The sequence below is a fragment of the Cuculus canorus genome, chromosome 17 (genome assembly GCF_017976375.1).
Source record: "Cuculus canorus isolate bCucCan1 chromosome 17, bCucCan1.pri, whole genome shotgun sequence".
NCBI lineage: Eukaryota > Metazoa > Chordata > Aves > Cuculiformes > Cuculidae > Cuculus > Cuculus canorus.
In genome coordinates, this window is record NC_071417.1 from 13772025 (window position 1) to 13793451 (window position 21427).

Consider the following 21427-nt stretch of genomic DNA (forward strand, 5'->3'; position numbering starts at 1 on the left):
CAAGGTACATCTCTGGCCCAGCAGTGCCAGGTTAGGAGGCAGGAACGGACAAGGACTGTGGTGTCTGGCCGTTGCGGACAGGAGCTGGGCACTGCTGCTGGCTGCAAGCAGCAGGTGAGGAGCAGATGGGGAGGGAGGGAGGGGGACGAGTGTCCTGGAGAGGATTGGACTGACAAGGGCAAGGTCTGGATGTGTTCGTGACAGTCCAAGTGTAGCCCTGTCACTGCCAGCCCTCATCCCAAGTGACAGGTCTGACAGCCCGGCCAAGGACACAGCAGGAGCAGAGGGCAATAGGGGGAGGGAGCTGGGTCCCTGGTACTGTGACACCTCACGGAGACCCATTCAAAGGGTCAGGTGAGCAGGAGCATCTCCTCCTGGGTACCCCCAGCTGTGGATGACGGTTGTGAGGGATTTGTGCTGTGCATTTTCCCTTTGAACAGGGCTCCACGTGGCAGTTCCAGCAGCATTCCACCCTCTTTCTCCTCTTTCCTGTGCACTGAGCCTGGCCATTGCCAGCTCTCCTTCCCTGGAAAATGCTAGTATTTGCCTTGCTGCTAACTTCAAGGGACAGGATGGGCTCGGGTTTACATGACTGCATCTCAGTCCTGCCAGGACACAGGGATGTAGCAGTGGTGTGTCTGGTTTGAGGCTGCCTCTTCCAAGCAGCTCACTCCATGTGCTCCCTGCTGCTTCGAGCCTTTGGGATGGGCACAGCCAGCCGGACTGGCCTCAAAGGGGTGTTAGGAGATGGTGCTTCCACCCATGCTGTTTGTGGGGTGGGAGAGCTGTGGGCTGGGCAGAGGAAGCCTCAACCTCTGGGGTAAATCAGGCTGCCTTGAGAAGCTGTGGTTGTCCCATCGCTGGAGGTGTTCAAGGCCAGGTTGGATGGGGCTTGGAGCCCCTGATCCAGTGGGAGGTGTCCCTGCCCATGGCAGGGGGTGGAATTGGATGGGCTTTGAGGTTGCTTCCATCCCAAACCATTCTATGATATTTTTCCTCTTTTGTCCAGGGCAGCTTCTGCAACGCGACATCCGCCAGCTGTGTTGTTATTTAGCTGTTCCTTGGGGAGAAGGTGTATTTTCTTAGTCCTGTAGCACTTCCCTCGAGGGGTTCAGGGATGCTCGGTGGGCTCTGAGCTCCCTCCTCCGGCCCTGCCGAGCAGCGCGGCCAGGCTGGGGGCTGCAGCCACGAAGCCCCGGGGATGGGCAGCGGGGTTCCCTCTGATGGGGAGGGAGCACTGGGTGCAGTTTTGGGCACCACAGTATAAAGAGGATCTAAAGCTACTGAGGAGTGTCCAGAGGAGGGCATGGAGCTGGTGAAGAGTTTAGAGCGGAAGTGCATGAGGAGTGGCTGAAGTCAATGTGTCCGTTTAGTCTGGAGGAGACTGAAGAGAGACCTCATTGTGCTCCGCAGCTTCCTCAAATGGGGAGGAGGAGGAGCAGGTGCTGAGCTCTTCTCTCTGGACCTGAGGGAAAGGCAGGAAGATGCTCCAGGGTAGGGTCAGGTTGGACATTAGGAAAAGGTTCTTCCTCCTGAGGGTGGTGGCACAGCTCCCAGGGAAGCTGCCACAGCGCCAAGGCTGACAGCGCTCAAGAAGCGTTTGGCCAACGCCCTCAGACACCCGGGAGGAATGCTGGGGCTGTCCTGTGCAGGGACACGCGGATCGCGGCCCCCGCTGCTGTGCAGGGACGGGCCCTGCCCTCCATGATGCTCCCCGGCCCCGTGGTTGCCAAGGACCTCGTTGCCGGGGGCCCCGCCGCCCCACGTGACCTGCGCCACGCCCACCGCCACGCCCACGTGACCCGCCCCGCGCCCACGTGACTCAGCGGGACAAGATGGCGGCGCCCGCGGGGAGGCGTGCGAGGCGCTGAGCGTGGCGGGCCCTGCCCTGCGGCCGCCGGTCTCCGTCGCAGCGATGTCGCGGCTCATCGTGAAGAACCTCCCCAACGGGGTGAGCCCACCGCGGGGTGCGGGAGTTGGGGTTGTTCAGCCTGGAGAAGAGAAAGCTCTGCGGAGACCTTATAGCGACTTTCCAGCACTTGAAGGGGCTACAGGAAAGCTGGAGAGGGGCTGTTTACAAAGGCTTGTGGGGAGAGGACCAGGGGGAACGGGTATAAACTGGAGAGGGGCAGATTTAGACTAGACATGAGGAGGAATCTCTTCACCGTGAGAGTGGGGAGGCCCTGGCCCAGGTTGCCCAGAGCAGTGGTGGCTGCCCCATCCCTGGAGGAGTTCAAGGCCGGGTTGGATGGGCCTTGGGCAGCCTGAGCCAGTGGGAGGTGTCCCTGCCCATGGCAGGGGGTGGAACTGGATGAGCTTTAAGGTTTCTTCCAACTCAAACTATTCTGTGGGTCTGAGGGGTCTCCCCAGGGGGACATGGGCTCCAGGCAGGGAGAGGCCCTGGGAGGGGAAGGGTGATACAAGAAGTAGTTGCTGTTGAAAAAAATGGATTATTTTTTATTTAAGCTAAAATAATGAATTTTCATCTAAGTAATTGCATTCTTTGAAAGTTAGACGGAATGTGCCTCTGACAGCATGTTTTCTTTTGAACAGTGGTCCTTTTGGGAGAGCCAGTAGGCAGCTTTAAGGGTAGGATGGTGGGGAATCCTGGACAGGGAGTGCTCCAGGAGAGGTCAGGGAGGTGCCCTGGGTGGGAAGCGGAGTGTGAGGCATGGTGGGCAGAGTGGTGTCCCAGGAGGAGAGCTTGCATACCACAGGCTAGAAGAGCAGGGCTTGTGGCTAATGTCCTCCCCTCCCTCTCAAGTAGCTGGTTACAGGTGTACTGTGCTGCTCTACTGTTATCCAGGTCCTCTGTGGGATCCCACTCTGCCTGGGGTTGAACTGGGGCTTGTTTGTGGCAAGTCTCCTAAGAAACAAGTGATGGGATGAGAGGGAATGGCCTCAAGTTGCAAGAGGGAGGTTTAGACTAGACATCAGGAAAAAATTCCTTCATTGAAAGGGTTCTCAGGCACTGGCAGAAGCTGTCCAGGGAAATGGTTGAGTTCCCATCTCTGGAGGCGTTCTAAAGACAGGTAGACAAGGTGCTTGGGGATATGGTTTAGTAGTGGGCAGGTACAGTTGGACTTGATCTCAAAGATCTTTTCCAACTAAATGATTCCATGATTCTAGGCCAGTGCTGTGAGGCCCTAGGCTCCCCAGGAACTGGGTGCACAGCTGTGGGGCATTGCAGACAGAGATCTGTGCAGGGAGTGGATTCATGAAGGCGATTAAGCGGTTTGGTAGCTGCTGTGTGGGTTTTTTTGTGTGTTGCCGCAACACAGTGTGGTTCCTACAGCACTTCGGAAGCCGTCTGGTACCAGATGTTTTGTTTTGGATGCAAAACATCTCTTGTTGCATTGCTAATTTCTGTTCCTCTTGTCCTTCCTCTTTTCCCAGATGAAGGAAGATCGCTTTCGGAAGCTGTTTGCTGCCTTTGGACCGCTGACTGATTGTTGCTTGAAGTTCACCAAGGATGGCAAGTTCCGGAAATTTGGCTTCATTGGCTACAGATCTGAAGATGAAGCTCAGAAGGCACTGAACCACTTCAACAGGAGTTTCATAGACACCTCCAGAATCACAGTGAGTTGATCTTTAAAAATAGCTCGCTTTGATTGTTCAGAAAGTTCGTCATTGGAGATTTTGGAAGTGCTAGAGGTAAACAGTCAGGGTCTGAGAAAGCCTAGAAACCAAGTCCTCTGCAGCAAACCAGCAAAGCCTGAAGCCAGGCCTCGTTGCTGGAGTCTCAAGCAGGTTTTTGATTCAGGTAGGCTGTGATTATGCACTAACAGTGATTTTAGTGCTGGTTGGAACAACAGTGCCAGGTCTTGAGCTGTCACGATCTGAACATTTGAGGTTGTTTTTTGTTTCAAGTCATTTGTGTTGCTGTTCTGGACAGAGAATGATTTGTGATAAACAGAACAACTTATTTGACTATGCTTAAGTGAGCGCAACACACTGTTCCCCATGTGAGTGAGCATGCAGTCCTGTGCTTTTAAAATCATGGAATGGTTTGGGTTGGAAGGGACCTTAAAGATCATCCAGTTCCAACCCCTGAAATGCACATCTGTATGATGTTGCTTGTTCTTCCGCACGCTTCCCCTCCATCCTGTCACAGTTATAAGAAAGGTTCCTGAGTGAGGTTTATCCAGCAGTTACAGACCAGACTGTTGAATATATGTTTAATTAAAGGTCTGATTCTTTCCAGGTTGAGTTATGCAAGTCTTTTGGTGACCCTTCAAAACCTAAGGCATGGAGTAAGCACACTCAGAAGGCCCCTGCCTCAGAAAAACAGACTGAGAAACCTGTGACAAGTGCAGCTCCTGCGGGCACAAAGAAAGTGAGTCTGGCTTCTTTCCTGGAGGCTCGAATGTATGTCAGTCTTGGCAGAGAGAAGAGTTTGTGGAGAAGGGGTCAGAGTAGCTGGGACAGTGGATTTTGGACTCCTGGTATTTTATGCCTTGGGATTTATGTTCCTTCTACCACTAAGTTAACTGAGAAATGATCTTGGCTGTGCTTGTAATAAGCCTTTCTAAAAATGTTTTTTTTTCCTAGACTAAAAAGAAGAAAGATCCAACGGAAAACTTAAAGGAGGTAATTTGAGGTTGAATTGTGATCCCAGTCTTCATGCTAGCTTGAATTAAGAACAAGAGCTGAGTGAGTTTCCGTACTGCTTCCAGTGCTGATTAATTCAGGCAAGGTGCATGGTTTGACCAGCTCCCTGACGGTTTTACTAAACAAAACATGATTTTAACAATCTCAGTACTGGGGACCAGTTTTTTAATTGTCAGCTACTCTGTGAGCATTGCATCTAGGACAACCCTGTTTCAAAAGCTTTGGTTTTCAACCATGTGTGAGTTTTGTTGTCTTTAACTTGTATGGCTTTTTCTCTTTTTAATGTTTCATTTTCTTTAAAGTGCTTTCTTAACATGAATTACAAAAAAAGAAAGCGTAAGACTGAGGGATCCTGAGAAGATTAGTCACTGTAAGTGCTCACCTTGCAAGTGTAAACTGGCCTCCCCTCTTAGTGCTTTTTTATACTGCTGGAAATTAGGTTATTTCTCTGAATTAAAACTTACTGCTAGCTCTCCTGTGTCTGTCTTCACAGTTTGTCTGCTTGATTTCTTTTTCCGCAGCTGGAAGAAGATAAGACATTCCAGGAGTTCTTGGTGGTACATCAGAAACGGTCTCAGGTGGCCACTTGGGCTAATGACACTTTGGCAGAGGAGCCCAAGAAGGAGAAAGCAAAGCCAGCAGATGATTATCTCAACTTTGATTCCGATGAGTCTGAATTGCTGAGTGAAGAAGAGGATGGGAATGAACCCTCTGAAGATCGAGAGGAAACTAAAGGTACTTAAAGGAGCCATCACCTTTTGCTTTTCTTTGTCTCCGAGTGTGAGAGCTGCTGTGCTGAGAGGGCCTAACTCGAAGTCCTGCCTCCACATGGAGACAGTGTAATCAGCAGGGTGGTTTTTCAAGCATGAAACTTGTTCTGTGTGCTGTGGATGGACGTTTTCCCAAATCTGGGGAAGTGAGGGAAATGCAGTTTCTGGTATTAGTGGGATGGCATTTGTGCTTCCCATGGGCACTTAAATCAGTACCTCAAAAAAGTAGCAGGGCAAACATCTGCATCTCTCCCTTAAATGGTCTCCTAGCCAGGAGCTGCTTTGATCTCCAGGGGCCTACAGGAAAGCTGGGGAGGGGCTCTTGATTAGGGAGTGCAGTGACAGGATGAGAGGGAGAGGTTTTAACCTGAAAGAGGGCAGATTTAGGAAGAAATGTATTCTTGTGAGGGTGGTGAGGCACTGGCCCAGGTTGCCCAGAGAAGTGGTGGCTGTCCCATCCTATTCTTGGAGATGTTCAAGTAAACAGAACAGCTAAAAGCCTTCTCTAGGCTCCATCTGAAGTATTTAGTTAAAATTGAGACAAAATACCCTGCCACGTAGCTCCGCAAGCTCCTTGCTAATTTGTTTTATACCTGAACTGTTGCTTTGAAGAGTAGTCATCCAGACATGTTAGTCTGGAATTGCTGAGATAAGGTTGCTATTCTCCAGCCTTTCCTTCTGGTGGAAAAGGTAGAGGAGAGGAAGGTGGTTCTTGTGATTGTGTCTGTTCTCAGCTTTTACCTCACTGTGTAGAGAGCAGCAGCATCTGTGTGCAAAACTCCCCTGGTCTCTCCTCTCTGACAGCAAAGAAAGGAGGGAAGAAGGCAGCCACCAGCAAAGACCTCTCGGATATGGATTACCTGAAATCCAAAGTGGTGAAGGATTCTTCCTCCTCATCCAGTACAGAGGAAGAAACAGATAGTGAGGAGGATGAAGAGGAAAGCGAGAGTGAGGAGGATTCGGGCATTGCAGAAACTATCGGCACCTCTACAGATAAAAGGGGGAAGCCAAAAGCCCCACAGACACAGCAAGAGACGCCAGTGGAGAAGAAGAAGAAAGGATCCACACTGGAGGTATTGCTGAATTAGACTTTTGTCTTACCAAAAGCAGGAGCTTTATGGGGTAGTGTGTGTCTGTCGGTCACTCCAGGCATAAGCTGAAAGCTTAAAATCCACAGGGCCCCCAAATACCAGCTTGCTTGGCTCACTGAGTGGGAGCCATTAAAAAACTTTGCTGCATCTCCTTTTAGTGCTCATTGAACCTCTCCCCACCCCTGCCAAGACAGAGCTTCCAAACAAGTGCTGCTAGTGCCTTTTCAGAGGCTTTTCTGTTTTTCCTGTGTCCATCTCGGTCTGCAGGAAACACTGTCCTGCAGAATTCCATTTTTGTGACTGGGTTTCACAATCCCAGTCAAACCTTGCACCCTCACCTGGCACCTCCTTCCTAGGCCGATGCAGTTGCGAGAATCCCTTGATATTCTCTCCCATTCTTTGGCCTCCTCCTTGTTGGACAAGACCAGCTTGTTGTGCTGTGACTTTTGCTTCTTTTCACTTGGCTTCTTTTCTTTTCTTGTTTCCTCATCCTTCTGTCCAGAGCCAGGGCAGCTCAGTGAAGGCCAGCACACCACACACAGTGAAACTTCGAGGTGTCCCCTCAAACATCACTGAGGTGAGCTTTGTTACCAAGCTGGGAATGGAGGCTTGAGGGTCTTTTCAGCGTGTAACTCAGCGTGATATTTACAGAGGCTTCTATCTTACATAGCTGTTTTGAGGGTTGTAAGGGTGGTTGGGAACGCTTTTGAACTGGCTTTGTGCACAGATATTATATGTTGCATATAGTGTTTTCATAGTGCATTTTAAAAACCTCGGTCTGAAACCTTCTGCCTCCTGCATCTGAGAACTTATTTAAACAATTACAATTCTTCCTGTAGCAAAAGATTCGTGAGTTCTTCTTACCGCTGAAGCCAGTGGCGATCCGGATGGGAAAAAGCGCCCAGGGAAAAAATCCAGGTAATGTGTCTGTTTGGAAGGGGGATGGATCTGTGAGTTAGAGGCCCCTTCAGTCACACCTTGACTCTTATCTGCAGTTTCAAATTGCTGGCTTGTGTCCCGAGTCTTACAGACCTTGCTGTGACTTTGCAGCTCGCCTGCCCTAGTTGCTGTCTGTAGGATGCTGTGTGCAGAGTAATGTAGGCTGTGCTCCCTTCGGAGCAGCAGCAGGAACCTGTGCTTTGATCTGCCTCCAGAGCTTTCTTAAAGCATCCCAAAGAAAGTTGTTCTTTTTTTTTTCATTCTGGGATGGCTACAGCAGCACCCAGGGACTTTGACCAGTGCCTATCAGCTTCAGAGCAGCCTGTGGCTGAGGTGGGTCTCCTGACAGGCTGTGGCTATGGAAGAGACCCATCAGAGCGCGGAGCATGTCCTTGGAGCTGACAGGGAACTTTGCTGTATGCTGTTTCCCTAACAGCAGATGCACCTTTTATTTGCTCTTGGAGACACCCGTGAAAGCCTACTTCAGCTCTTAAGTCAGGCTTCTTTGGTTTGCCTGTAGAGAATAAGCTTTCAAAAGGCAGCCTTCCAATCTGATATGGCCATTTTCAGGCTGGGTTGAAACTTTAATGAAAGCTGAATGCTTTATCTATAGGAATCTAATTTAAAGAAAGCCCAATTCACCCTTAATTAGCCAATTAGTGGTTGTAAGTTCCCCACATGATGCTCAGTTGAACCTTTCCTTCCTCCAAGGTTATATCTTTGTTGACTTGAAGAGTGAAGCAGATGTGCGAAGGGCCTTGAAGCGAAAAAAAGAATACATAGGTAAGGGCTATTTGTTCCTTCTTGTTCTGTCTGATATTGATGGCAGGGTGTTCAGCTGCTGAAGTGTTCCCCATGGAAGTATCTCCCGTTGTTCTAGTTTTTCCCAAGCAGATGATGGGGGTGATTTCCTTCGCTCAGCTGACATGGCATAAGTCAGGTACCATGTCAGGAGCAACATAGAATTGGCAAGTGACTGAGCTTTGCACGTAGCTCTTCAGGCCTTGTTTTTTGTCACCTGCTTGAAGTATATTCTGCTTTTCATATAAAAATGCTGTTGTTTAAATCTGGTTAGGAGAGTGCAGGGGATTGCTTCATATGATACTATAAGCCTGTGTTTGAAACCTATTCTTGGCCGAACTTAGTTCCTTAGTGGAACTACTAAAATTGTATTTGCAAAAATCCTGGGCAGAATGGGAATATCTGCTTGAAAGCCTGTGGACTAGACTGGAGCTCTCTGAAAGGAAGAGACACTGAAGTTGTCTAGCAAATGTTACCCTGTTTTTTATGAAAATTGATTTTTTGCAGCTTCCACCCCCCTGTTTTTTAAAATGGGGCAGAGTTCTGCTCAAAGCTTGTGGAATTGTAATTGTTTGTGTCACTGCTGTAAGTCCAGGGTCTTTGCACATTGATACTGATTGCCCATCGCCTTGTGAAGCATCTAATGGGGCTCTATGTATGTTTGTGGATTAGGTGGGCGATGTGTTGAGGTATTCCGATGCACAAATACCCCAAAAGAAACCATTACAGCGAAACCTGAGAACCAGCCTTGGCAAAGAAGGAAGAGAGACGATGAGGAGGAAGAGGACTTGTCTGAATCGGGGAGGCTCTTTGTCAGGAATCTTCCTTTTACTAGCACTGAGGAGGACTTGGAGAAGATCTTCTCAAAGTATGGTAAGTATTTGCTGCGGGGCTGGAACTTGCAGGCTTATGCCCTTCTTGCACGTGAAGGTTTGCTTGCTGGGTGTGAATGCACAAAACTCTGTTTCATGCCTCTCGGATGTGGACCAGCTCCCATCACCTTTATTGCCTGATGTGGTGGTATGTGGCTGCTTGGCTTTGAAACTGGTGCTGGCTCTGGCTCCGTGCCCCTTCTCTTGAAGCATTTCCTGTTGTGCGTGGCTGCCCTCGTCCCTCTGAGTCCTAGTGAGATGAGGAGGAGAAGATAGCCAAAAGCATCTGCTGCATGAAATGCTGATCGTGCAGGAGATTTCTAGATACTGCGGGTAAGAGGTAAATCTCTGAGATACACCCCAAATTCATGTTCGTGTTTGGCATGTTAAGTGGAAGCCTGAAGGTTCCCTTTTCTAGCTTAAAAGTTGAGCAAATGTAAGGCTCTGTTGGGATTATAGAGTGTCCTGGAGGGGACAGAGGGTTAAGTTGTGGGAATCTTGATTCCTGGCTGAAGTGAAGTGCAGCTGCTTGGGGGTTGCTTGGTTTGTACTGTGTGTCAAAGCCCTGCGAGCTGCCACACAGTGCAAAGCCAGACTTGGGGTGTTTTTGCTGGGCCTGCCTTGTCATTCTGCAGCCAGCAGCTCCTCACCCATGCTGGCAGCTCACCGCACATCCTCTGCAATATCCAAAGCTGCTCTGCCCTCCCTGGCTTCCTTCCTCCCTGGCTTTTTGGTGGTTCAGAGCATGTGATGGTTATGTGAGGACATCTCTCATGGAAAGGGCTTGCCTTTTGCAGGACCCATCTCGGAGATCCATTTCCCTATAGACAGGCTGACTAAGAAATCCAAAGGATTTGCTTTTGTCACCTATATGATTCCTGAGCATGCAGTGAAGGCCTACGCAGAAATGGATGGACAAGTGTTCCAGGTACAGTGACTGACGGTTTTCCTGTGCTATTGGACTATAGCTGGTGGGAATACTTGTTGGTAACATGGCCAAGTGTTTGCTTTTGTGCTTTGCTGAAAAGGTTGTGTCTCCTGCCTTGCTGTATGGAAACACAATTGCTTTTGGTAGAGCAGCCTGGTTTGAACAACCTGGCAGGTTCCAAAGTCTGAGCTAGAGGTGGAGGAAGGAGATCTGAGTCTTGTCTCTCATATTCTGTGGCTGCTCTGAGTTGTAGTAATATCTCCTCCTTCCATGTAGGTTGCTTGACTAGGAAAGGTGCCAGGAAGTTTCCTCCACTCTTCTTAGTTCATGAGCTTCTGTGGGTTATTTCAGAGCTGCTGGACCTCTTCTCCCTTCCTTCTAGGGTAGAATGATGCACCTTTTACCATCCACAATCAAAAAGGAAAAAGTCGAAGATGCAGATGCAGAAGAGTCTTCCTCCTACAAAAAACAGAAAGAGGCCAAGGATAAAGCCAACAGTGCCAGGTACAGAGGTGTCTTGTGGTGCAGCTAGTCGGCACTGCCTGCCAAATTCCCAAATGGCAGGAATGCATGTGGGGTCTTTGCAAGGGCTCTTTAGATGACCAAAATCAAGCATGTGCTTTGTAGCTCTTTGCTTCCTCTGTCTCTTTCCTGCTTGATTCTTCTGTCCAAGTAGATCTAGTAGTGCAGTGAGCAGCAGAAGTTGACAGAAACATGGTTTTCAATGCCTTTGTGTGTGAGTTTATTTCTCTGATGTCTCATAGAAGTTGGTCTGATGTGATAGTTCTTTAGGGTAGCGTTTTCAGATCAGTTGCATCTTTCTCCTTTACTTGGCCACCTGTATTTATAAAACTTATAGGAACTCTTACCTTTTTATGACGTATTAGTTTGAAGGTGGCGGGTACTTTCAAACTTAAAGAGAAAGGAATGCGCCCTTACTCGCATGGGCTTTGTGTGTTTAGGAAACGAGTTGAAAAAAAGCCATATGTTCCTCTGAGCCAATGTCTGAACTTCCAGCTGTAACTGCAGAGCCGTGGCCAGTGATCTCTAGAGAAAAAGAGCAAAGCTCCCTGCACTGCTGCCTTTCTGTTACCTTTCCAGTCATGCCTCCCTCATCCTGACTCATCTCTAAGGATCTTCTACCCATCTTTCTCTCTGGCTTCTCATCCTGGCTGCTAATGGTGGCATTCAAAGCTGTTTTTCCCCCAGGACCATTGGATATAGAGACATGAGTGGGAGAAGGGCCTCTGTGACCTGGCTCTTCTTTCTTTTTCCAGCTCTCACAACTGGAACACGTTGTTTGTGGGGACAAATGCTGTGGCTGATGCCATTGCTCAGAAGTATAATGCTTCCAAAAGCCAAGTTCTGGATCATGTGAGTTGAGTTATTGATCATCTGGGATGGAAGATCATCTTATCCGCTTCCCTGTGCCCAGCCCCTGCCTGGTCTTTTTGTACAGCAAAAGCTTCTGTACAAACACCACCCAGGCTGAGTGATCAGTGGTGCTGTAGCCCCTCTGTGGGATCTGAGCCTAACAATCCCTTTGTCACTGGAAGACAAAGTCACACTCACGGCTCTCCCACCCACTCTGTTTTTCTGTGACTGAGTTTTGCATTTCTATGTAACTAGTTGTTGAGAATTTGTATCCTAAAGCTTGGATCCTTCCTGGAAATGTTATTTTGCTTTGGGAAGTGTTCTGACTTCAATGGCAGCTTCATAGGAGCTGCAATGTTTTACCTTCAAGTCAAATTCCCTTCGCATTTGCTAATGAGAGCAGCAGGAACAACAGGTGCCCAGCGTCTTCCTGGATCAGGCTCTTTGCTTCCCTCTTTTGAGCTTTGTCACTTTTTCAACTGATGTTCTTGCCTGCAGGAGAGTAAAGACAGTGTGGCAGTGAGGGTCGCTCTGGGAGAAACAGAGCTCGTCCAGGAAATTCGCCAATTCCTCATTGAAAATGGAGTCAGCCTGGATTCCTTCAGTCAGGTGAGATGCATAGCTGAAGGCAGTGCACACCTACCTCTCAAATGTTAAACTGGTCCTACCTTCTTCATCTCTCTTTTTTAAATAAGTAATTAAATCCTCAGCATCTTGCAGGATTGAACCCTTATTTGCTTTATGAAATATTTATTTGAAAATGCACCCGCCCTTGGGGTGGTTGAAATGTACAGTGTGAGAGCTTATATAGCGTGATGGTCAGCTTGCTGCAGGCAGTCTTGTGTCTGTACCAGGGTGGACCTGGAGCTGAAAACTCCATACATCAGCGTTTGTGGAACGAGCAGGTTGCACTGGGGCATGGATCTTATAGGAAGTGCTTTCTAAATGACTGTTGGCCCTCTTGGATTCTGGAAAGATGTGACACGGAGTGAGAACGAATGGCATGTTGAATCCAGAATCTTCACTTAGTCTGGGGTTTGCTTTTTTAAATCCAATCTTGCCTTTCTTTTCTCACTGAATGTGGCAGGCTGCTGGCGAGCGGAGCAAAACGGTGATCTTGGTAAAGAACCTCCCAGCCAGCACGAGCGTAGAGGAGTTGGAGGATGTCTTTGGTAAACACGGCAGCCTGGGTCGGGTGCTGCTGCCGACAGGAGGTGTCACGGCCATTGTTGAGTTTCTGGAGCCAACTGAGGCCAAGCAGGCATTCACCAGGCTGGCCTACTCTAAGGTGAGTGTTGTAGGGGTAAGCAGCTGCCTGGAGGGTGAGGATCTCAGCTAGTTGTGAAGCTGCAGAAAGGAGTGCTTGCTCTGAATGTGAGGGGCAGAGGGCTTCTGAGGGAAGTGAGTTATTCCAGAGCCACTGCTGTTACTCTCTGTCCCTTGGGTTTAGAGAGGTGCCTGGTGCATCCTTGTGCAGCGGTGGCTGAGTAGGGCTCTCAGTCTGCAGCAGAGAGCTGGAGGAGAGGGCTGTGACACACCTAGAAAAGTCTCAGTGGCCTAGAGAGGGTTTCTTTTACCTTTTGCAATAGAGGAGCACAGTACATGGTAGACTGCGGTCCTGTGTGAGGCTGGATACAGACTCTCCTTTGTTGAAAGGGAGTTTAGCTGGCTGAAAGACATTGCTCAACTTTTCCAGTGCTGTTTTCCATTACAGAGTGAGAGGAAAATAAAGCTGAGAGCAGAGGTTTTTACTGGGGCCTTGCCCTCCATTCTTCATGTCTCTCCTGTGTCCTCTTTACAGTTTCATTCTGTACCGTTGTATCTGGAATGGGCTCCAATGGGTGTCTTTGTGAGCCCAGCCCCTCAGAAGAAAACGGTTCAGGCCCCAGAAAAGGAGGGCAAAGCAGGGCTGGTACCAGGTAAGAATCTTGAGTTTCGGACAGCGGTATGTCTGGTGGTTTTGCAGCTCCTTTATGTGTAAAGCAGCAATGCTGATATTCCTGATTGTTTAGGGGTGGAACCGCCTCACGGAGTCGTGTGCGTGGCCCTTAGAGCTACCTGCTTTGCAGTATTTTAGTTGATCGTATCACACAGATATTGTGCTCGTTCCTGCCCCTGCCCTCCTGGATGAGGCATAGGCAGTACAGTGCTGCTCGGACAGGGCTAACATGAGCTCTGGGAAGAGATTCTGAGCAGCAATGGATGGAGAGGCTGACTTGCCAGTGACAAACTGTAGAACCCTGTATAGATTTCTCTGCTCTTATGTCAAGCCCCACTGTATGCTTTGTCTGGGTGATTTCCCACTGCCTCCGCTTCAAGGACATGACCTTCCATCCCTGAGTATAACCTCTTTCTCCCTATCCCAGGGGTTGTAACAATTAAATCTTGCAGTGTCTGAGGGCTGGGGCAAGGAAGTTTGTGGAGTTTCTACCCTCAAAGAATAGCCAATATTTTAGTTTTCATGAGGACATATTCTTATACCACACGCGGAGCTTGCTTCTGTCTATATCCACACACAAAGAGCCAATGGAGAAGTGGCCTGTTTGTGCTGGAGTAGTAGCTATTAGCTGGGGTAGCGGGCAAGCTCCTCCAAAATTTGGTTTTGTTACATCTTACAAAATTGGGTTTATTCTTTTTATTTCAGGTGATGACACTGACACAGCTGTAAAGGGCTCAGAGGAAACAGCAGCACAGGAAGAAGAGGTGGAAGAAGAGGAGGAGGAAGAAGAAGAAGAAAGCATTCCTGGCTGTACTTTGTTCATCAAAAACCTCAACTTTGCCACCACAGAAGACACGCTGAAAGAGGTGAGCCATAAATGAGGAGGGGAGGAATGGGTTTTACTTAGCATGGTCCGCTCAGATGGAGTGGGAGGGGCTGAATGTGTGGTTGAGGGTCAAACTGAGGTGGCTGATGGAGTAAAGCCACTTTCAGCATGGGCTAGGAGAAAGGGCTTTACCCTGCTGCAGAAAACAGGGGGCAAGCTGTTCTGTACATTTGTTGTGTTGAGGATAAAGTGCTTAAAGGAATTAAATGGCTGCCAGTGTGACCTATGAGAGATGAGGGAGCACTGGGTTGTACTGGGACTGGAAATCTCTATTTTGTGGTTTCTTTAAAAATCTATGAGTGGGTGGGTGTATATTTATACAGAAATAATTTTATAAGCCGCAGCTGCATGGACTGCTTGTCAGGTGTGTGTTGCGGGAGGTGGGCCTGTGAGTATGTGCTCTGGGCTCTGGAAGAGGGCCACATTGTCACTCAAGTTGAGCTGCAAGCCTGTGACAAAGGGAGCTGAATCACGTGTCTAAATTCCTTGCAGACATTCTCCAAAGTGGGAGCAGTGAAGAGCTGCACAATATCCAAGAAGAAAGACAAAGCAGGTACTCTAGACGTTGCTGTTCAATTCCTTCCCTTGGCTGGTTACTGAGGGCTCAGGTGTGGCATTGCTTTAGCATTCATCTGGCTGAGCATTTTTGTTCTTATTGGTGAAATCCTTAATATTTCTAGAAGTGTATCTGTTGAAATGGCTGAAAGCAACAACCAAAAATACCCCACGGTTGGGTCTAGAAGGTTAAGCTCAATTGTGGGATTTGTGTAGATATGGTCTTCTCTTGAGATCTTGAGATAGAGAAGCCAACTCCTTCAAGATCGCAGAAGAGAGCAGGATGCAAGTTGAAAGGAAATGGTGCCCCACAATGATTAAACCTGCATATGACATGCTTTATCTACAATAATGGCCAGGATCTTCAAGGATGTCTGGCTGAGTACTGTGCTGAGTGGGCTTCGTTTGCCTTCTGTCTGCCAGCTTTGAACCCAGCGGGCTGTGGTGAGGAGTGGATATGTCTCTTGTATTGACTATGCTCACTTTCTGGGCAGTTGGACAGGAGAGAGTTTGCTTAAGGCAAATGCTGACTAGATGGGCTGTGTCTTGCTTCCCGATTTTAGGCTAGGGAGTTGCACAGCTTTACAGGATTTTGCCTTAACAGGATACCTGTTGTGTGGGAAAACTCAGATCCGCTGAAAGAAAAGAAAATGAAGTGAGTTCTTCAATACCGCTCACGTGTCCGGCTGTAGGCGTGCTCATGACCAAAGAGGAACATTTGAGTCTAGGCTGATCTCATACCACCTACCACAGCGATCCCTTCTGTCACTGTGGATTCATCTCTATAGTGTGCTGCCACTGAGGTTTTGAAGTTGGAACCTGGGTGTTATGTTTTCACTTGTGGATTTTTCCTTCCCTCACCCAGCCTTGTACTGGTCAGCGTGTTCCTCCGAAGCTTGGTGTGACTGTAGATGCTGCAAACCTTTGCTCTGCAGGGAGGTGGCATAGATGTCTCTTCCTTTGGCGTGGAAATGGCAGCTGCTGGCCCAGCTCTATAGAAGTCCTTGCTTCTTTTGTGCCTTGCAGACCTCAAAGGCATTTTGTCTCTTAAATGAGACACAGGGCTTGCACTTTGTGATGATGGGAAATACAACATGTCACAGCCCAAGCTCGAACAGATTTCAAATGCTCGGCTCCCAGCAGTGGTCAATAACTGACTGCCTTTCAAGTGATGGGGTTGCAGGCGAGAAGTGTCTTCCCTGGAGGCCAGACTGAAGCATGTATATCTCTGTCCTGCAACAAAAGACACATCCTTTCCTGGATAGTTGGCGAATTTTCCAAATGAAGATCTCATTTCAGCCATGAGGAAAAAGTGCTGCATATAAACAAATGCTTATGGACCCGTAATGGAATCGGTCACCCTGACTGTGACCAGCAGTTGTTTTGTGGGACTTAGTGCTTTATTCAAGGAGATTGCGGTGAAATTATGGAAAGCAAAAAATCTGTTTTGCATGCAACATCAATTATCTCTGACATCGGCAGCAAAACCAGGCTGTTCTCGATCAGCGTCTTGCTCAAAACAAGTCAGTAAGGGGTGCTGATGAGTGCTGGAGTCAAGTCATAGGCAGGCTGGCCTTTTGCCAGAGGTGTTAGTTTCTGTCTTCCCAGTTTTGGCAATCAGTGCTTGCTCCTGACTTGTGTTTAAAACTTCTGCTTAATATCATCGCTGTTTCCTGCTAGCTTCATGACTTCCCTTTCTGTTCTGACAGGCACTTTGCTTTCAATGGGCTTTGGGTTTGTAGAGTACAAGAAGCCAGAGAGCGCCCAGAAGGCCCTGCGCCGGCTTCAGGTAAGCTTAAGCATTGTCGGTCCAGTTTTCTTTCCAGAGATGATGGGCAAAGGCTTGAAGGAACTGGGAAGTTCAAAATGTAGCTGAGGTTGTCAGTGCTGTGAGTTACACTGCCCCGGTGGAGAAGCCTCCAAAATAGGCCAAGTTTGTGAGGAAAGAGGGTTTTGTAAAGGGACAAGACCTCATGCAAGAGTGTTTCCTGGTGCTGATAGAGATGGCAGAAAACGTGCAGTGAAATTTAATGAGTTTCTTCTGCAAGGTGCTTTTTGCCTTGCCTGAGCGATGTTCAACAGAGAAAAACTTTGGCAGGGAGAACACGATGAATATATGGGATGAATAGATGTGAAATGCTGTGTTTGTATCCTAGAAGCTGTTGTGAGTTTAATCTGAAGTTTTCATTTCATTTTTTTCTGTCGTTGTTTGTTTCTTTTAACTTCTAGGGCTGTTCTGTAGATGGCCATAAGCTGGAGGTGAAAATCTCAGAGAGAGCCATCAGGTAAAGCTTGTGTTTCACCTTTGTAACATGGTTACATTTAAGCTGCAGTAATGCTGCGCAGGTTCTTCACTTCTGACCTAGCATCTCTGCACCATGAGGGGTGCAATCACCCTTTATTGTGCTTCACTTGGTCACTCCAGTCAGTTTTACTTGAAAAGAAGAAAGAAATGGTGAATAGCTGATGCGAAGATGTTCACTCACTAAATGACTTATTTCCAGTTAAAATCTGTAAGCAGCATACAGTAGTGGGACCCCAAAAATGAGCCCAAAGGGAGAACCATGCATTTCAGGTTTCTTCCACACTCAAGGCAGAGGCTCGTCTAAAACTTCTGCTTTGACAGTTCGGTCAACACTGCAGAACAAACTGGTAGCCCAAGTTCCAGTGGGTTTAAAGAGTTCTTGAAGACAAATATTCTCTGGGTAATAAAACCTTTTACCTTAGTTCATCGGGGAGAACGGGAGCTTAAGAATAATGTTCTGCTGCCGATTCTGGTCAAATCATGACAAATACAGATCTCTTGCTTGGAAAAAAGAAAAAGTGAATTTAACTTATTTTGTTTGGGTGGCCAGGTGCAGAGGGTTTATTCTTTAATAAACTGTTTTCATCCATTTTGATTTTAACAATCCCTTCAGTAGGAATCCAGCCTACAGTGTGGAATGCTTTGCTTTAGGAAACAAGCTGCTGTGTTTTTTATTAGGTAAATTCTTCTCTTGTCCAAATGCAATGCAATTTTGAAGTTAAAACAAAGAGTTAATTATCTATTAAAAATATCATTTTCTGTTTCTAAGCCAATAAGAAAAAGAATCAGAATTTGCTTACATAAAGCTATTTTTTTTAATATATCAAAACAGTGCATTCTTCTGGCAATTGAGTGGACAAGATTTGGTGTCAAACAAAAGTTAGTGTCAAATATGAGTCCAGCAACTGAGATTGCAATCAGGAAGCTGGAGACTTTGATTTTCAGATGTAGGATTTAAATCACTTTAATTAATTTCTTCTTGGTGTTCTGTGTGACATTCCCATTGTTGCTGGTAAGATGCCGGTGAGGATGTCTGCTCATTTTTCTGTGTTCAAAGTTTGGAAGGAGTCAGAATGCATTGGGTTTTTTCCTGCTCGGTGGTCCTTACCTGCCCCTTCTGTTGACCTCATAGGCCCCCTGTGAAATCATCCCGCAAGAAACAAATCGTCAAGAAGCAGACGACTTCCAAGATCTTGGTCCGAAACATCCCATTTCAGGCCACTGTCAAGGAAATCAGGGAACTTTTCAGGTAGGAAAGTGCTTTCCGTTGGATCTGTGGAGTCCCCTGCACACGAGGTGGTATGGTTTTCATACAGGAACTGTAAATATTCTATGTTTTGTTTTCTTCATGGAAGTAAACAAGCCTTTTACTGTGTGTAAATACAAATGGCTCAGCAGGTTATACCAATATAGAAATTGTGCTGGTGAGATGGAGGCTGTATAAGCTGGCATTCTGACCGGAGCACTGGGAGCTGTCAGAGCCTGGTGGCCTGTCACCGTGTACCAGACATCCTTGTCGGATGCTTGGTGGTCGACTTACATGTTGAACAAATGACATAGCATTGGATATCTTTTTTTTCCTCTTGCCTGAAAGGCGTGCAGCAGCTTTCCTGCTGCTTGGCACACCTGGCTGGGAAGGAGCACCGCGAGCCACTGCAGACAGCTGATGTTGAGGCTTTTTAGCTGGGATAGGCTTCCTCCTCCATCTGCCCTGCCCATGTGATGGTGGAGCTTCTTCCTGGCATGGAAGGAGCACTTATATCTTGCTTTGCCTTCAATGAGTGTTTCAGTGCCTGTGCTTCACGCAGTGGGGTGTTGCCCTGCGGTTGGCAGCCCTGTGTCGGTAAGGGCTGTCTGTAATTCCCTCTCTGGCTAAAAATACCTTGTCAACCATGAGACCTGCCTGGGATAGTCCTGAGTGTTGTATAGGGATTTAGGATCCCAGCCTGCATGCTTCTGTGTGCTGGATGATCTGTTTTCTTTGTATCCTCAGCCTTTTATGCAGTGACTTCTTAAGCCTTGTAATGTATCTCAGAAAAGAGGTAGGACTTTGTGAAATACAGTATACGGCATCTTTTCTGTTCCCTGGACAAGGATCTTTTGCTCATTGATCCATGCTGTGGTCCCTGTTCTGCTGCTGGCTTGCAGAAGGAATTTTGGGGATCATTGTCCAGCTCGCCCATCAGTTTTTCCTATCTGCCACATAAGGGTGATACTTCACATCTGCAGGGCATGGTGAAGGACTGTGTTAGGAGGTGGTTTCTCTGTGGGTCTGTTCTAAGGAGAAGACAGGCACTTTTGCCAGCTTAGGGCTGTGGTGTTCCTTCCCAAAGGGACCAAGCTGAGAAATCAACCCTTTGAAGTGGCCCCGGCCATGCAGTGATAACTGCCCTGCAAGGAGCCACTGGGCAGTGATTGGTTGCAGGAGAAACAATGCATTTCTGTACATAAAATGAATTCTACCAACTTTATTAGCATGTGATGTTCTCCTGGTTTGACCACAGGTAAGGACAGTGATTCCCATGCGGTTTGGGGCCTGTCTCCTTGCAAGGTGGACGGTGGTGAACAAAGCTCTGTGTTGTAACACTGTTTTGGATTGGACTCCACAGATCTAACTGGACACAGACTGTGACTTGGCTCTTGGCCACATGTTGCTGGAAGGGTGACAGTAGGCACAGCGCAAAATTGCTGTGGAAGAGCTAAAGGGTTTTCTTCTTGTGCTATGCAGCTTCAATGGTTTTGCTTCAACGCTGCCATCAGAGGCAAAAAACCTGTCCTCCCAAGTTACTGTGCTGAGTTTTCTTAGCACGTGAGGCCCTGTTAATTTAAAACCCAATGCTGTGTGGCTAGACGTGACCTTCATAAAGATGGAGCAAACAAAACCAGGTAGATCTATTTGCCTTCTAGAGCCCTGGGTTAAGTTCAAGGAGCTGGGAAGCTTGTGTATGTCATGAGGATAGACAAGCCCAGCAGAGACTGTGGGCGTTTTGGTATGTTTTTTTCCTCCTGTCTCGTCTAGCACCTCAGTGCTGTGGAGAGGAGGGGTAGAGGAGCAGTCTGATTAATATTGCAAGGAACATGCAGCTTCTAGCCCTGTGCGCTGTTGACAGCGCTCCCGGAGCGATGCGTGAACATCCGTTTCATTTACCTAAGATATTCAGAGATGTGTTTTTTATCCTCAAAACAAAAGCCAGCAGCTTGGGGGGGGGACCCACAATCCTCCCTCCGTTCCTGCCATCCCTCCTTCCCTTTAGAGTGTCTAAAACCAGGCATGACGGAGCTCTACTAAACACTTCATCCTCCTAGATTGCTTTTTTTGTGGTTTTAAATCAGATGCCTTTGCTCTGGAGCTTTTAGCTCTTTCTGCATTTAGGAACCTGTCTTATTTGTATTTTGTTATTTATTTATTTGAAATTGCAAACAATTGTTTGGCAGCAGAGGCGGCACGGACAGCAGGGCTGCAGGGGGCACTCTTAGCCTGCCCAGGAAAGCCTGGCTGGCGACAGCAAGGGACTGGGGACAGCAGGGGGCCACCAGCCAGAGGGCCACTGGGCCATGCAGCAGGGCATCACTGTGCAGGGCAGCAGCCCCAGGCTCGCAGAGCTGGGAGGCTTTGCAGGGCAAGCGTCTCCTCTGTTGTTTCACACCCTCAAAAGCCACTTTCCAGCCTTGCAGCTGATCTTGTCTCCCAACCTGCTTCCTTCTGTGCTTGCATTTTTCCTTTTCTCAGTTACCTGGGCAAGGGAAAGTAAACAAATAAATAAATATGCATATATTCACACACACTATGTAGTGTGTGTATAGTTATATATTATGCAGATACATATGTCTTAAATATACTACCCCAAATATTTCCATGTTTTGAGCTTTGTCAGGGAACTGTCTTCTTTTTTTTATATGGACCCACAGTAGGTGTTAATGACCCTGAAACAGCAAAACAAGTGAGTTGGGTCTTTTAAGTAGTGAGTTTTGAAAGCTGCTCAGTGCTGCAGTTCAAGAAATCCTGCCCTGGTTGTCTTTATGCTTTTTAATAGCACTTGTGGGTCCATCGCTTAAATGCTTAGACTTGCCCTCCGCCATCGTGCGTGTTCGTATGGCAGTCAAAGGTGGACGGTGGCTGGATGGTGTGTGCCCTCCTGGTGTTGCCCGTCTCCAGCTTCTTTGAGTGATCTGTGCAAACCAGGGGGAACGGCTCTGTGCCATCCTCTGGGCTGGACCCTGCTGTGGTTTGGAAGTGGTTGGTGACATGTGTGCTTCTCATCGCATGACAGCTTGTGTCCTCTGCATTTTGAGTACCAGCAGGTTTAGGGAGCTGCATTCCCCAGGAGTTTCCTCCTGCTTGTCCCGGTGGTAAGG

The 21427-nt window shown here is 47.9% G+C and overlaps 1 protein-coding gene across 1 annotated transcript in view; it reads left to right on the forward strand.

Moving 5' to 3' along the window:
* Positions 1-1816: 1816 nt before the first annotated feature.
* Positions 1817-21427, forward strand: part of RBM19 (RNA binding motif protein 19) — a 70204-nt gene continuing 50593 nt past the window's right edge. Inside the window, exons 1-21 of the mRNA XM_054082418.1 lie at positions 1817-1951; positions 3397-3579; positions 4205-4336; positions 4552-4590; positions 5133-5346; positions 6186-6454; positions 6975-7049; positions 7312-7390; positions 8123-8194; positions 8885-9085; positions 9882-10012; positions 10395-10516; positions 11290-11386; positions 11885-11995; positions 12474-12674; positions 13188-13305; positions 14031-14191; positions 14704-14764; positions 16476-16555; positions 16996-17051; positions 18204-18320. Of these exons, the coding sequence (XP_053938393.1) occupies positions 1916-1951; positions 3397-3579; positions 4205-4336; positions 4552-4590; positions 5133-5346; positions 6186-6454; positions 6975-7049; positions 7312-7390; positions 8123-8194; positions 8885-9085; positions 9882-10012; positions 10395-10516; positions 11290-11386; positions 11885-11995; positions 12474-12674; positions 13188-13305; positions 14031-14191; positions 14704-14764; positions 16476-16555; positions 16996-17051; positions 18204-18320 (2555 nt within the window). The 5' untranslated portion in view covers positions 1817-1915. The remainder of the gene's footprint in view (positions 1952-3396; positions 3580-4204; positions 4337-4551; positions 4591-5132; positions 5347-6185; positions 6455-6974; positions 7050-7311; positions 7391-8122; positions 8195-8884; positions 9086-9881; positions 10013-10394; positions 10517-11289; positions 11387-11884; positions 11996-12473; positions 12675-13187; positions 13306-14030; positions 14192-14703; positions 14765-16475; positions 16556-16995; positions 17052-18203; positions 18321-21427) is intronic.